The 13446-nt window shown below is 48.8% G+C and overlaps 1 protein-coding gene across 5 annotated transcripts; it reads left to right on the top strand.

The window, feature by feature from the left end:
* Positions 1 to 197: 197 nt before the first annotated feature.
* On the top strand, positions 198 to 12716 carry ZNF555 (zinc finger protein 555). Of its 5 annotated transcripts, none has more exons than XM_077860574.1 (4): positions 198 to 316; positions 9457 to 9583; positions 9983 to 10166; positions 10983 to 12716. In XM_077860574.1, the coding sequence occupies exons 2-4, from the start codon at positions 9550 to 9552 to the stop codon at positions 12550 to 12552; spliced, it is 1788 nt and encodes a 595-aa protein (XP_077716700.1). In that variant the 5' UTR covers positions 198 to 316; positions 9457 to 9549; the 3' UTR covers positions 12553 to 12716. The 5 variants fall into 5 exon arrangements, with proteins under 5 accessions (XP_077716700.1, XP_077716699.1, XP_077716701.1 ...); XM_077860573.1 differs by lacking the exon at positions 198 to 316 and adding an exon at positions 558 to 704; XM_077860575.1 differs by lacking the exon at positions 198 to 316 and adding an exon at positions 1360 to 1378.
* Positions 12717 to 13446: the final 730 nt, after the last annotated feature.

The raw sequence follows: 13446 nt of genomic DNA, 5'->3' as shown, positions 1-13446 counted from the left end.
CAAAGGTCACCCGGGGAGCCCGCCTGGGCCTCCCACACGGTGACGTCACCGCGGAGGGTCTTTGTTCTTAAACAAAGAGCACAGGTCCACGGTGACCTCGACCCTGGGCCCTCCGGCCCCGGCTCCCGTCCCGGCTCCAACAAGGGGCGCCCCGCGGGGACACCGAGCCGGGACCCGCCGCCCAGGAGGAGGACGCGGGCGGGGCGCCGCGCTGCCGGGAGACGCCGGATCCGCGAGGCCGGGAGGCGGTGCGGCTCGGAGCGCGCGTCCGGAGCGGGCGGGTCGGCCACGTGTGTCCGGACGGCCTGTCACTCAGGTGCGGGGGCGTGGCCACGGAGAGCCGTCCAATCAGAGCGACAGGGGCGGTTCTCGGAGAACAATCAGGAACGCCTGGGCGGTGCCGGGGAACTAGCCAATCAGAGGCTTGGGCTCGGAGCGCAGTCCAATCAGGGGCACCAGAGGCGGGTCTCGGAAAGCTATCCAATCAGGAGCCCTGGGAGAGGGAGGTCCCCCGAGCACGGTCCAATCAGGCGCGGGGGCGGGCACGCCCGCGGCCGCGTGGACGTGGCTGGGGGCCGGCCCCCCGCGCTCCAGCGCACCTGCCCCGCGCGGCCCCAGGTGTGCGGAGCGCGCTGCTCTCACCTGCCCGGCCCGCGGGCCCGCGGGGGGGACGCCCGCACAGCTCGGAGCCGGGCCGCAAGATGGTGAGTCCGAGACCGGGAGGGGCTGGTTCCAACCGGCCGGAACCGGCTTCCTGCGACCGCGGGCCCGCGTGTCCCCGCCCCCGGGGGTCCCGACCCGCGTGGCCGCCCTGGGCCGGGGGCTCGGCTCCTCCCCGAGGACAGCCTCGGGGGCGCGCGAGGAGCGTGGGGAGACCTGCAGGTGGCCCTTCCCAGGCAGGTCCTCGGCCCCCCGTGACCCCGACCCCGGTTCTCGCTCCGGGGGGACGTAGCGAGCCGCCGACTGCACGCAGGTGTTCAAGGGGCGAGGAGAAACGGCCCCCGCCCCTGGCCGTGCACGCGGGGCACCGGTGCGGCCTCCTGCCCTCGCCGCGCGGGGGGCTCTTTGTTCGGGGGGCCCTGAGGGCGGGGACCCCGCGCGGGACCTTGGGGTCACCCTCCCGGCTGCGTCCCCTTGAAAAGCCGTGTTGGCTTGGCGGAGCCTCGGTGTTTTTAGCAAATGTCCAAATGGAGCGTGAGGGCGAAGATGGAATCTTTTCAGCGGAGTGAATTTCAGAAAAAGAAGGAAATGTCTCACATTCCAGTTGTTCAGCCTTCTCCTTAGATCCCTCCCAGCGTGGAGTAAGTTTCTCGGGTCTGTTCCTTCCAGGGCCCACTCGCGTGGCTTCTGGGCAAAAGAGGGCCCTGGGGAAATAGAGGTAATAGAGGGCATCCCACCCACCCACCCACCCCGCGAGGCTGCAGAGAAGTGAGTGCCTCTCCCCAGGGTGCGGGAGGTAGGCCGTGAATTCCAGAGGTCACATTCACGTCTCTTCTTTTCCTTGGCAGCGTGGAGGACTTGTGACGTGGGCAGTACTGTGGCCTCTTACCTGTAATACGCTTTGCTTTCATCTACAGTAAATTGGCTCATGTCCGTGGGAGAGGTAGGGATGCAAGCATCTTTCTTACTTAGAGATCAGGGTGTCCCTGTCCTTTGCATTAAAGTGTTCGTAGTGTCTGCCGCTGCGCTTCAGTGGCTGCCCCGCCGTGGGTCAGGTCTTCCCGCAGACTCGGACCTGCTGCCCATCGATTTAGGCCGAATTCCATCATGTCAGGTGTACGATTGCCTTAAAATCCTTGCTGTGTGTAGGCAGGCTCTCCCTTGTTCTTTAGAACATTTTGCCTGCTTCTGGACCTCCGTTCTTCTGTGACGTTTGGAGAATTGGTATTTGTCAGGTCCCTGCCCAACCACACTTGGTTTATGGATTTAATTACATTTTATGAAGACCATTAAGTCCGTCTTAGGAGGGTTGATATCTTAGTAATAGTGAGGTACCCCCCTCTAAGAATGGGTGCCTTCTTTCCTTTTGTTTCGTTTTGGGTAGCATCCTTAATGTTTTCAAATTTTTCCTTTTGGTTCTTTTCATAGCCTTCGTTTTACTTATTTAATACTAATGAAATTTGGTTTTTACCATCGTATGTGTTACTTTTTTTTTCTTTTAAGATTTTATTTATATATTCGTGAGAGACACAGAGAGAGAGGCAGAGACACAGGCAGAGGGAGAAGCAAGCTCCCTGCGGGAAGCCGGATGTGGCCCTCAATCCCAAGACCCCCGGAATCATGACCCAGGTCAAAGGCGGACACTCAACCACTGAGACACAGGTGCTCCTGTGTTACCTTTTTATTTTTTTTTTATCTTGTTTTTTTAAAAGATTTTATTTATTTTTTCATAAGAGACACACACACACAGAGAGAGAGAGAGAGAGGCAGAGACACAGGCAGAGGGAGAAGCAGGCTCCATGCAGGGAGCCCTATGTGGAACTCGATCCCGGGACTCCAGGATCTCGCCCTGAGCCGAAGGCAGGCGCTAAACCGCTGCGCCACCCAGGGATCCCCTGTGTTACCTTTTTAAAAAGAATTTTTCCAACATGCTGTTGCTATTAATTAGGTAATGAAATTGGGTTTATACTGAAGTTTTATCCTGGATTCTTGTTAAAAATCTTACTCTCTGATTGTCATTTTTGTTCTGTAGGTGTCCTGTATATACAATTTTTAGATTTAGACAAAGGCAAGTGCTTCTTTTCTAGTATTGTACCTTAGTTTATTTCCTGGTGATACTGGATCTCTAGTAAAATGTTGACTAAGAGTGAGGTGCTGGACATACCTGGTTTCTACCTAATTGTTTTAGGGAAAACAGTGAGCTTCATACCATGTATGTATTCTTTGTTCTGTTTTGAACATTCTTTTAATGGTTTTTCCTTTATTGGTTATGCATGTTAGGTTTCTTTTTAAAGATTTTATTTATGTATTTGAGAGAGAGATAGCAAGAGAGAGCACGAGTTGGGGGCGGGGAGATGCAGAGGGAGAGGGAGAAGCAAACTCTGCACTGAGCGGGGAGCCCAATGCGGGGAGCCCAATGCGGGGCTCCATCCCAGGACCCTGAAATCATGACCTGAGCCGAAGGCACATGTGTCACCAACTGAGCCAGCCGGGCTCCAGGTTATGCATATTAATTACATCATTTCCCAATGGTAAGATTTTTTAATGTATGACTGTTTCATATTATAAAATGTTTTTTGGCAACTCTTAAGATGATTACATGGGAATCATGAGTTGATTTCAGAGTTTTCTATTGTGTAATACAGCATCAGTGCAGGAAAATGCGTGTGACATAGGTACAGTTGACAGATAACTTAAAAAAGAATCCTCTGTGAAATGAAGTTCAACCCTAAATATAGAACTTTCACACCAGAAACCCCACTTGAAGTGAATCCCAGGGGCAGGTCCCCTCACTCGCTGGATGTAACTGGTATGTGGAAGTACATAAAGACTTATGCATGTATTTGTAGTTCTGTGTATATAGTTAATGCCTGTGTGCTTGTTGTTACATGTGTATATGTATTTATGAGCAATTTAGGTATCAATTTGCAGTATAATCTCAAATGGTTACTTTTGTGCTCTCTCTCCTTTACTCTGCCCTACAACCAGTCATTCATAAGTGTCTGTCAGTAGCAACAGGAATATAGATAAATGTATATATAAATACATGTGTAAATCTCTCTCTCTCTCTCTCTCTCTCTCTCTCCAGTCACAGTAGCAAACCCACCATAAGGTGTATCAAACAAGTGCAGGGGCTAGGGGAGTTTGTTCCACATTGCCTCTGCTGTGAACCAGTGTTCATAATAGAACACTGAGTTATAGGAGTTTTACAGAGTTATAGGAACACATGAGCTAATGTGTACAAAGCTTTCTGCAAAGTCTTATACACATAGTGGGTTTACAGTGCACATTTAAAAAATTAATATTGTGTTAAAGTGTTTGATGGTTTCAAGCTGGGTGTATTGGGAGTCCCTATATCCGTCTGTCAGGGCCGCTATCACAAAAATGCCGTTGACTGGGCTCTTATAAACCATGTACGTTTGTCCCTCACAATTCTTTAGGCTGGGGAGTCACAGGTCAGGGCCCTGGGGGATTTGGTGTCTGGTGAGGATCATCTTCCTGGTCCACAGACAGTGGTCTCTCCACTGTGCCCTCACGTGGAGGATGGGGCAAAGGCACTCATCCCACTGTTGAGGGCTGCACCTTCATGACCTAAGCCCCTCCACAGGCCCCACCTCCCACATCGAAATTAGGATTTAACGTGAATTTGGGGGGGGGCACAAAAAGTCCATCTGTAGCGGTCCCCAAGACCACCCTTCAGGTCAGATTCCATAGGAGGACTCTCATGACCCAGCAGGTAGGTGTGCTCATGGCTCTGATTTATTATAGTGCAAGAACACAGAGCACGGGCAGCAGAGGGGAAAGGTCCTGAGGAGACCGGGTGTTGAGTTCCCAGGGCCCCTCCCAGTGACATCTTGCAGGCTCTGCCGAGTTCCCCCAGCAGCCAGCATGCCAGCACATGCAGAGTGTTGTCTACTAGGGAAGCTAATGAGAGACTCAGCAGGTCTTTTATTGGGGGCTGCTCATGGAGGCACCCTCTGCCTGGCACCGACCAAGATTCCAGACACCCAGAAGGAAAGCTGGGCTTCAGCACAAGGCATTACTTGCATAAAAAGACACAGGGAGCCTCTCCTAGCAGGGTGGTGGGGAGCCTCCTCAAATCTAAGTTCCCAGGAACCAGCCAAGGGCCAGCCTTGGAAACAGGACTTTCTACGGATGAGGACGCTCAGGCCTGTTGGGTTGTCTCTTCTGAATAGCCCAGTCCTTTGGGCCTCGGACAAGACCTCGTTATAGCAGCGTGATCATCAGTAGGACCCTTTGCAACTGGGTGAGACCAATGTGCAGTATTGATTTTGGCTCTGCCCTGTAGGAGGTTCTGGACTTGCCCAGTCCAAGTAAATCCCATTAACCATAGAGGCAAACATTGTAGAACATTCTGGGTCTTTATCTTCAAAATGTCTGTATTATTTTTCTGCATTTTTCACCTGGCCTCAGGTGTCCGTTACCATGTGGCACAACTCTGGTGAGGAAGTTGATGCTGACCCCAGTGTCTTCCAGGGACAAGGTGGTTTCCTGAGAGGAATGCGTTAAGCAGCCAGGTCAGCAGGCCCCCACTGTGGCCTATTTTAGGGCATTCAGGCTGGTCCTTGTTCAGAGGGACAGCGTGTGGTGGTCGGCTTCAGACAGGTCTGTTGCCCATGTCGCTAGTTCGTCCACCTCGCTGCTGTGGATGGCATTGGGGGGGGGGTGATTTGCGTGGGCAGAAACAGAAGTGAATGCCTTGATTTCACATGGTCTCATCGGAGAACAAGGCCTTCCTCACTGGCAACTGTAAGGGACCCACACGGACTGCCCTGAGATTTTCGTAGGTCAGGACCTCACAGAAGTGTCCTGTGTCCTCCGTATTGACACAGAGTCCTGATCGTGGAGCTTATACCTGCTTCTGGATCGGTCTGGTGTGTTCTGAGGCTGACGCAGCCCGTCCTGAGCTTACAGTCAAGTTCAGCCCATTCGGAATTCAGCATTCCCCAAGTCACTAGGGGCCTTCCTTAGCAGCGGCAAAGCCGAGACCCTGCAGGGTCACAGAGTTGTGTTCCAGGGTGCAGGTGTTGCTCTCCCGAGCTCCTGTTGTCTTGTCTCTGAGTCCACATGAGCCACTGGTGGACAGTCACTCTCTGATGCCATCGGAAATAGGGTTTTGGGGATGCCTGGCTGGGTCAGTCAGTTAAGCATCTGCCTTCGGCTCAGGTCATGATCTCAGGGTCCTGGGATTGAGTCCCACATCAGGCTCCCTGCTCAGTGGAGAGTCTACTTCTCCCTCTCGCTGTGCCCTGGCTCAGGCTCACTCTCTTGCTTGTTCTGTCCCAAGTAAATAAATAAAATCTTTAAAAAAAAAAGAGAAAAGAAATAGGGTTTCATAAGAGCTCTTTGACAAGCTGAAGACTTGTACTAAAACTTCCCAAAGTAGATCTCCATTTAGAGATTGCCTGTCTCTTCGTTGTTTCCCTCTTGCTTTGAACCTCCGGTGGGTAAAAACTCAGTGAAAAATCATTTGGTGTAGAGACCTAAATGATGCGATGGTCCCTCTGGCATTTATGAAATTACATGCACAGGGATCCCTGGGTGGTGCAGCGGTTTAGCACCTGCCTTTGGCCCAGGGCGTGATCCTGGAGACCCGGGATCGAATCCCACGTCGGGCTTCCGGTGCATGGAGCCTGCTTCTCCCTTTGCCTGTGTCTCTGCCTCTCTCTCTCTCTCTCTCTCTCTGTGTGACTATCATAAATAAATAAAAATTTTTAAAAAATAAATGAAATTACATGCATAAACCATCTGCATCAGCTTTTTTCTTGAATGCAGGTGCAGTAGCCACAAAGCAGAACAGTTTTAAGTAAGAAAAATCCCCTTCCCCTCTCCTTCGTCAGCACAAATTCATTCAAAGCCTGTATAGGTTTTGTAGGGTTGCCATAATGACTTGCCATAGCTGGGTGGCTTAGGAACTGGTGCTCTCGGAGTTCAGGAGGCTAGAAGTCTGGAATCAAAGGGGCAGAAGGGTTGTGCCTTGCAGCTTCTGGTGGCCCCCGGCCTCTGCTTGTGACAGGGAACTCCAATCTCTGCATCCCACCTTCATGTGGCCACCTTCCCTGTGTGTCTCTGGCTTCACGTGGCATTTTCTTCTTAGAAGGCTGCCAGCCAGATTGAAATGGGGCCTGTCCTCACGGCCTTATCTTGGTTATGCTCACAAAGATCGTCTTTCCAAGGTCCCGTTCATAGGTACCAGGGGTTAGGATTTCAACATACCTTTTTTGGAGATGAAGTTTAAGCCACGGTGAGGCCCTGGTAGTAAATCCAGCGGTTACATGGGTAACATTGCAGCTGCCAGGGAAGATGTGGCTCTGGTGCATGGGTGGGTCAGGAGGCCTGGCCCAGCAGCAACAGGTAGAAGAAAGGGTAGAGGATCCCTGCCCACTCGGCCCTTGGTTTATCTAATTTTGCTCCAGCTCTAGAAACAGAATTAACTAATTTTTTCTCCCGGTGCAACACAAAGCTTTTATATTTTTTGCCCATCCATAGTTGACCTTGGTCACTTGGGGGCCCTTTCTCCCTGTGCCTGGAGAAGTGAACAAAAATCAAAGACCTCACCAAAGCCGTACTTAGTTTTTCTCCTCCTCCTCAGGGAGCATTTGCCAAAAGCAGCCCATGCCCCCAGTGTGCCAGGCCTCCTGCGGCCAGACCCGTCCATCTGTCTGCTCTTGCTTCACAGCCGACAGCAGCTCAGCTGCTCTTGCACATCCCACACGACCCCCTGGCCACCCGGGCCCCCTCGTCTTCCCAAACAGCCCTTTGCTCTATTTCCGTGAGTCAGGGGTATTCTAGCAAATCCCACCACTGATGCCAACCAGGACTGGTGTCAACAAGACCACCCTTGTGCCCTGCTAGTAGGACCCCCACGGCTTAGCGTACAGCTTGCCTCGGCTGTGATCTGTTACAACAGAAGGACACACAGCAAAGCTAGCCAAGGGCAGAGGCATATGGGGGAAAGTCCGAGGGAACCGAGTGCCTGTCTTTCCCACTGGAACCCCCCGGAAAGCACCAGCAGCAAGGCGTGACAACACATGGAATGTTTCTGCCAGAGGGGCTCAGTTGAGACTCCGTGCCTGGGATTTCTACTCCACCTCCCAGAAGGAAGGCTGGTGTTCAGTGTTAACAATCCTGTGTGCACCGCAGTTCAGGCACAGCGAGTTAATCTGTCAGGCTCCCAGACACCAGCCTGGCCCAGAGTTGTGTCTACGGATAAAGCTGAGGCCTGAAATGTCCCGCCTTCTGCATGCTCGGTGTGAAACTCCCTGGAAGGAGCGCTGCAGGTAGTAAAGGCCAGGTCAGCTGTCTCGGGAGCCACCCTTGTTCCCCTGCCAGGAATGGGGGCTTGCCTGCTAATCTGCTTCTCTGTTGAACAAGTGCATTCTGGCATCAGAATCGTTGAATGTGAGTATTTTCTCCTGCTCGCAGATGTCCGTGGGTTGAGGAACTTTAAAAAAAAAAAAAAAAAAAAAAAAAAAACAGGCTGTAGGGAATCCCTGGGTGACTCAGCGATTGAGTGTCTGCCTTTGGCCCAGGGCGTGATCCTGGGGTCCTGGGATCGAGTCCTGCATCAGGCTTCCCGCAGGGAGCCTGCTTTTCCCTCTGCCTGTGTCTCTGCCTCTCTCTGTGCATCTCATGAATAAATAAATAAAATCTTAAAAAAAAAAAAAAGTGTAAGTGGAGGATGCAGCTCAGTGGTTTCTGTGCCCTTGGGGTAGGCCTGAGGTTCTCTTGTGCCCAACAGGGGAGGGACATGGAACGGAGCAAATCTGAGAGTTCGGCCTCAAGGATGAGGTATGGGGGGCCGCTTCTACCTGGAACTTGATATGAGAGAGGTTGTCCGTTGTAGGAAGGCACTGCCTAGCCCTTTATGTATTTTATAATCTCGGGCAAACTCACTGTCAGATAGTTTTGACTTCTGCTAACTTCTTCATAGGGTGGGATTTTCAACCTTATCCTCAAGGTCAGCGAGGATGCTCTTACATGGCTCTTGTGGGAAGAGCTGTTTTGTTATTTGTCATTTGTGTGTGTTCGGAGTGTGTATGTGGGGGGGGGGGGCAGGTGCACCTAGTCTAGGGAGTATAGGGAATGGATGCAGGTCTGAGTTCTCCCATCTGTGTCCTCCTTCCTGAGCTCCAACTTCTCAATAACTTTCGTCTGAGTCCTGTATTACACAAATACATTAGCAGTACTTCTTCAAAAGAGTTTAATCATTTAGCCAGCAGAAACTGTCTACTTATGGTGTGGCATTCTTTAAGATGATATGGTGAGCTGGCCCCTGCTGCAGGAGGATTCCCACAAGCCTTCTGGGTTTGGCAAGGGGAGCAGAAGAAGTTCCCAGTCCTTCAGTGTGTTCCTATTTCATAAAACCTCACCCTGGTTTGACTTGGCACTTGATGTGGTCCTTAGTGATGTGGTGCGTAATGTGTGAGCCGAAGCCATTTGTGTCACAAGGGATCGATGGGTCTGAAAACGCAAATATTTGTTCCATTAGTAGAACATTTCTGTGAATTCTCCAAGGTGGTCTGAACCATTTGGTTAAGGAAGAATGAGACTTGATGTGGTTGCAGTAAAAGTGTAAAGATAAGTTCAGTGTGTGTGGTACTGTTAACTCTGTGAGGGTGTGAGGTGGATAGAGTAAGGGATCTGATGATCTGATGCTCAAGTCATAGAGGAGATGGCAAGTAACCACAGAGCCTTATTTGAATTTCCTGTGCATTGAATCTGGTTGCTCAGTGAGTCTCAACTTTCCTTCTGCACATATGTTGGGTGTTTTAGGACTCCGTGGTCTTTGAGGATGTGGCCGTGGACTTTACTGTGGAGGAGTGGGCTTTGCTAGATTCTGCTCAGAGGAAGCTCTACAGAGAGGTGATGCTGGAAAACTTGAAAAACCTGGCCTCAGTGGGTAAGAACGACCACATTCCTTCACTTAGTCATTTAGAGAACAAGCATTTCTTTCACGTCAAACCCATTTCGGGATTTCGATTGTGGAAAGGAAATACACAGCCACCACAGAACTAGAATCTAATAGTTTCTGCATGAGAATGAGAATCTCTGCATTAAACTGATTTTTTTCTATCTGTATAGTTCCCTGTGCGTCATCAGTGAATATAGATTTCATGGGTCATTAAGGAGCCCAGTGAAGTTTATGTAATCTTGTGACAATTCTGTGTTTATTAAATTGCTTACCACATTGACCCCTTTGTACATGTTATTGATGAAGTCCTGACACAGCCAAACTTCAGTGTCATTCTGACCAGCAGGTACCTTCTTTTTTTAAACCCTGTTCCCTTTCTGCTTTCAGATGATGAGACTCAATTTAAAGCCAGTGGGTCAGTTTCTCAGCAGGATGTTTATGGGAATAAAATACCCAAGGAACATAAAATAGCAAAGTCCACCAGAAATGATTCCTGGGCCTCTGTTTTAGGGAAAATTTGGGAAGAACTTAGCACTGAAGATCAGCGCATGAAGCAGGGGCAACATCTGAGGTGAGTTGCGCTCACAAGAGAAAGCAGTATTCCAGGAGAGAATTTTAGTGTGTCATGAAATTGAAGAAGCAAACAAAATAAAAACACTTATGGGAGCCTAGATCAAATTTGTTTATTCACTGAGAGTGTTTACAGAAAAATGTCCTTAAATATGTTGATGTTGAGTGTTAAAAACAATTCAGAGGGCAGCCCAGGTGGTGCAACGGTTTAGTGCCACCGGCAGCCTAGGGCGTGATCCTGGAGACCCTGGATCGAGTCCCATGTCAGGCTCTCTGCATGGTGCCTGCTTCTCCCTCTGCCTGTGTCTCTGCCCCCCCCCCGTCTCTATGAATAAATAAATAATATTTTTTTAAAATGTAAAAAAAATAAATAAAAACAATTCAGATCAAAACAGGAGGAAAAGCCCATGTTTAAGAAACACTGTTTTTGGGGATCCCTGAGTGGCGCAGTGGTTTGGCGCCTGCCTTTGGCTCAGGGCGCGATCCTGGAGACCCGGGATCGAATCCCATGTCGGGCTCCCGGTGCATGGAGCCTGCTTCTCCCTCTGCCTGTGTGTCTGCCTCTCTCTCTCTGTGTGTGACTATCGTAAATAAACAAAAATTAAAAAAAAAAAAAAAGAAAAAGAAACACTGTTTTCATTATGCCTATGGTTGAATTCCCTTCCAGGATACTCAGTTTTTTTCTGCTTTGTCAGATAGGGCAGAAAGCCTGCATATGCATTACAATTGATGAATGTGTAATCCTAATACTTAATAGTAAATATTAAGAAAGCATTAATCAAACCATTGATGATGACATGCTTCTCATTTTTAACAGAAATCGTGTGGTGGAGAAGCTCTCTGAAAGTAACGATCAGTGTGGGGAAGGCTCGAGTCAGATTCCAGATCTTAATCTGTACCAGAAAACTCTTACTGGAATAAAAGAGTATGAATGTAGCGCATATGGAAAAGTCTTCATGCATCATTCCTCCCCCAAGAGTCACATCGCTGTGCACACTGGACACAAACCATATCAGTGTCAGGAGTGTGGGCGGGCCTATAGTTGTCGTTCACACCTTCGAATGCATGTGAGGACCCACAATGGAGAGAGAACCTACGCATGTAAATTATGTGGAAAGACCTTTCCTCGTACTTCTTCCCTAAACCGGCATGTAAGGATTCATACTGCTGAGAAAACTTACGAATGCCAGCAATGTGGGAAAGCCTTCATTGATTTTTCAAGTCTTACTAGTCATGTGAGAACTCACACTGGAGAGAAACCCTATAAATGTAAGGAATGTGGGAAAGCCTTCAGCTATTCCTCCACCTTTCGAAGGCACATGATAACACACACTGGAGAGAAGCCCTATAAATGTAAGGAATGTGGGGATGCCTTCAGCTATTCCTCCACTTTTCGAAGACACATGATATCACACACTGGGGAGACACCACATAAATGTAAAGAATGTGGAGAAGCCTTCAGCTATTCCTCAGCTTTTCGAAGGCACATGATAACACACACTGGAGAGAAACCCTATGAATGTAAACAGTGTGGAAAAACCTTTATTTACCTGCAATCCTTTCGGAGACACGAAAGGATTCATACTGGAGAGAAACCCTATGAATGCAAACAATGTGGGAAAACCTTCATTTATCCCCAGTCCTTCCGAAGACATGAGAGGACCCATGGTGGAGAGAAACCCTATGAGTGTAGCCAGTGTGGGAAAGCCTTCAGCCACCCCTCATCCTTTCGAGGGCATATGAGAGTGCACACTGGAGAGAAACCTTATGAATGCAATCAGTGCGGAAAAACGTTCAACTGGCCCATATCTTTAAGAAGACATATGAGGACACACATGAGGGAGAAACCCTTTGAATGCAAACAATGTGGGAAAGCCTTCAATTTGTCTGCCTGCTTCCGAGAACACGTGAGAATGCACCCTGGAGACAAATCGTATCAGTGTAAGCTGTGTGGGAAGGCGTTCTATTGCCACATATCCTTACAGAAACATATGAGAAGGCACACCGCAGAGAAGCTCTACGAATGCAAGCAGTGTGGGAAAGCTTTCAGTTGGCCTGAACTTTTGCAACAGCACGTGAGAACACACACTGCAGAGAAACCTTATGAATGTAAGGAGTGTGGGAAAGTCTTCAAGTGGCCATCGTCTTTGCCAATACATATGAGAGTGCACACTGGGGAGAAGCCCTATGAATGTAAGGAGTGTGGGAAAGCCTTCAGTTGCTCCTCATCCTTAAGGAGACACATACGAACACACACTACAGACAGACACTACTTAGGTGATGCGGGAAGTTCTCCTGCAAGTGAATGCATACCTTCAGTGGATTCAGAAAATCCACACCAGGACAGAAACCTTATAAAAACTGTAAATATGGTACTGCCTTTGTGAGCACCTCATCGAAGTGGACCTATGGGGCACATCTTTCCAGTTCTTTTACAGAAAAACAATTAGGTGAAAAATAGCTCTCCAAGTACTCTTTCAGCTATCATACAAAGTTTTACAGGTGGTGGTTTCTCCCCTACATTTCAGTAAATAAACCTATCTTTACAATTTGTTGGACTCATGGTGATTTGAAGTGTATTCTTAATATGCGAGTAGTTTTAATTCCTTAGTTCTTTAAATTCTTTAAGGGGTTGTCAGAACAATGACATTTTTATACTTGTTGGGGTTTTCTTACTAGCTTAGTGTGGCAGATGCTGGGTATCACCCATAATATATTTCCTGCCTTACTGAGAATTTATTTATTTATTTTGGCCGGAGGAACCTTAATCTTTACAACAGCTAGCAGAAATTTGTAATTTTGCAGAGCTCTTCAAAAGCATAGTCTCGTGTGAGTTGCCATTTTCAACTTTTCCCCTTTGCTCTTTGTACTTGCTTGTGATTGGAAATTGGACAATAGGCTTTTACTGAAGAGCTGCTTTGTGACCATGAGCTATAAAATACAGCGTTTGAGGTGGTTCTTCTGCATTGTGTCCTGTCAATGTGGGTAATGTTGGGAACTACATTTCCCTTCCCGTTTTGATTACATGGTCAAATTTTCCTGTAGCCTAACTTGGCCTGAGATTTGGCTTCTACACAGAAGTGAAGAAGCCATTTCTGTGTTTGGAGCCATCTTAAAGTGTGATAGATGCAAAGGGGGCTGTTGGACATCAGCCCATTTTCCTGATTTTGGCCCTGCCAGTCAAGAGTATCATGAAAAAAAATGCCATGTGCTTGATTCCCATTTTTCTCGAGTTGTAGGCTTCCATGAATATCTCAATCAACTATGTGTCAAGGATCCAT

The sequence above is a fragment of the Canis aureus genome, chromosome 19 (assembly GCF_053574225.1).
Source record: "Canis aureus isolate CA01 chromosome 19, VMU_Caureus_v.1.0, whole genome shotgun sequence".
NCBI classification, from domain to species: domain Eukaryota; kingdom Metazoa; phylum Chordata; class Mammalia; order Carnivora; family Canidae; genus Canis; species Canis aureus.
This window is presented reverse-complemented; position numbering and strand designations above follow the sequence as displayed.

What these genes read in the sequence shown, in the direction of transcription:
- ZNF555 (XM_077860571.1), top strand. Translation starts at nt 2,281, where the DNA reads ATGACCCAGGTCAAAGGCGGACACTCAACCACTGAGACACAG. An exon ending in ACTCAACCACTGAGACACAG is followed by an intron (nt 2,323 to 9,456) that starts GTGCTCCTGTGT and finishes TGGGTGTTTTAG; the next exon opens with GACTCCGTGGTCTTTGAGGA. An exon ending in AAGCAGGGGCAACATCTGAG is followed by an intron (nt 10,167 to 10,982) that starts GTGAGTTGCGCT and finishes CATTTTTAACAG; the next exon opens with AAATCGTGTGGTGGAGAAGC.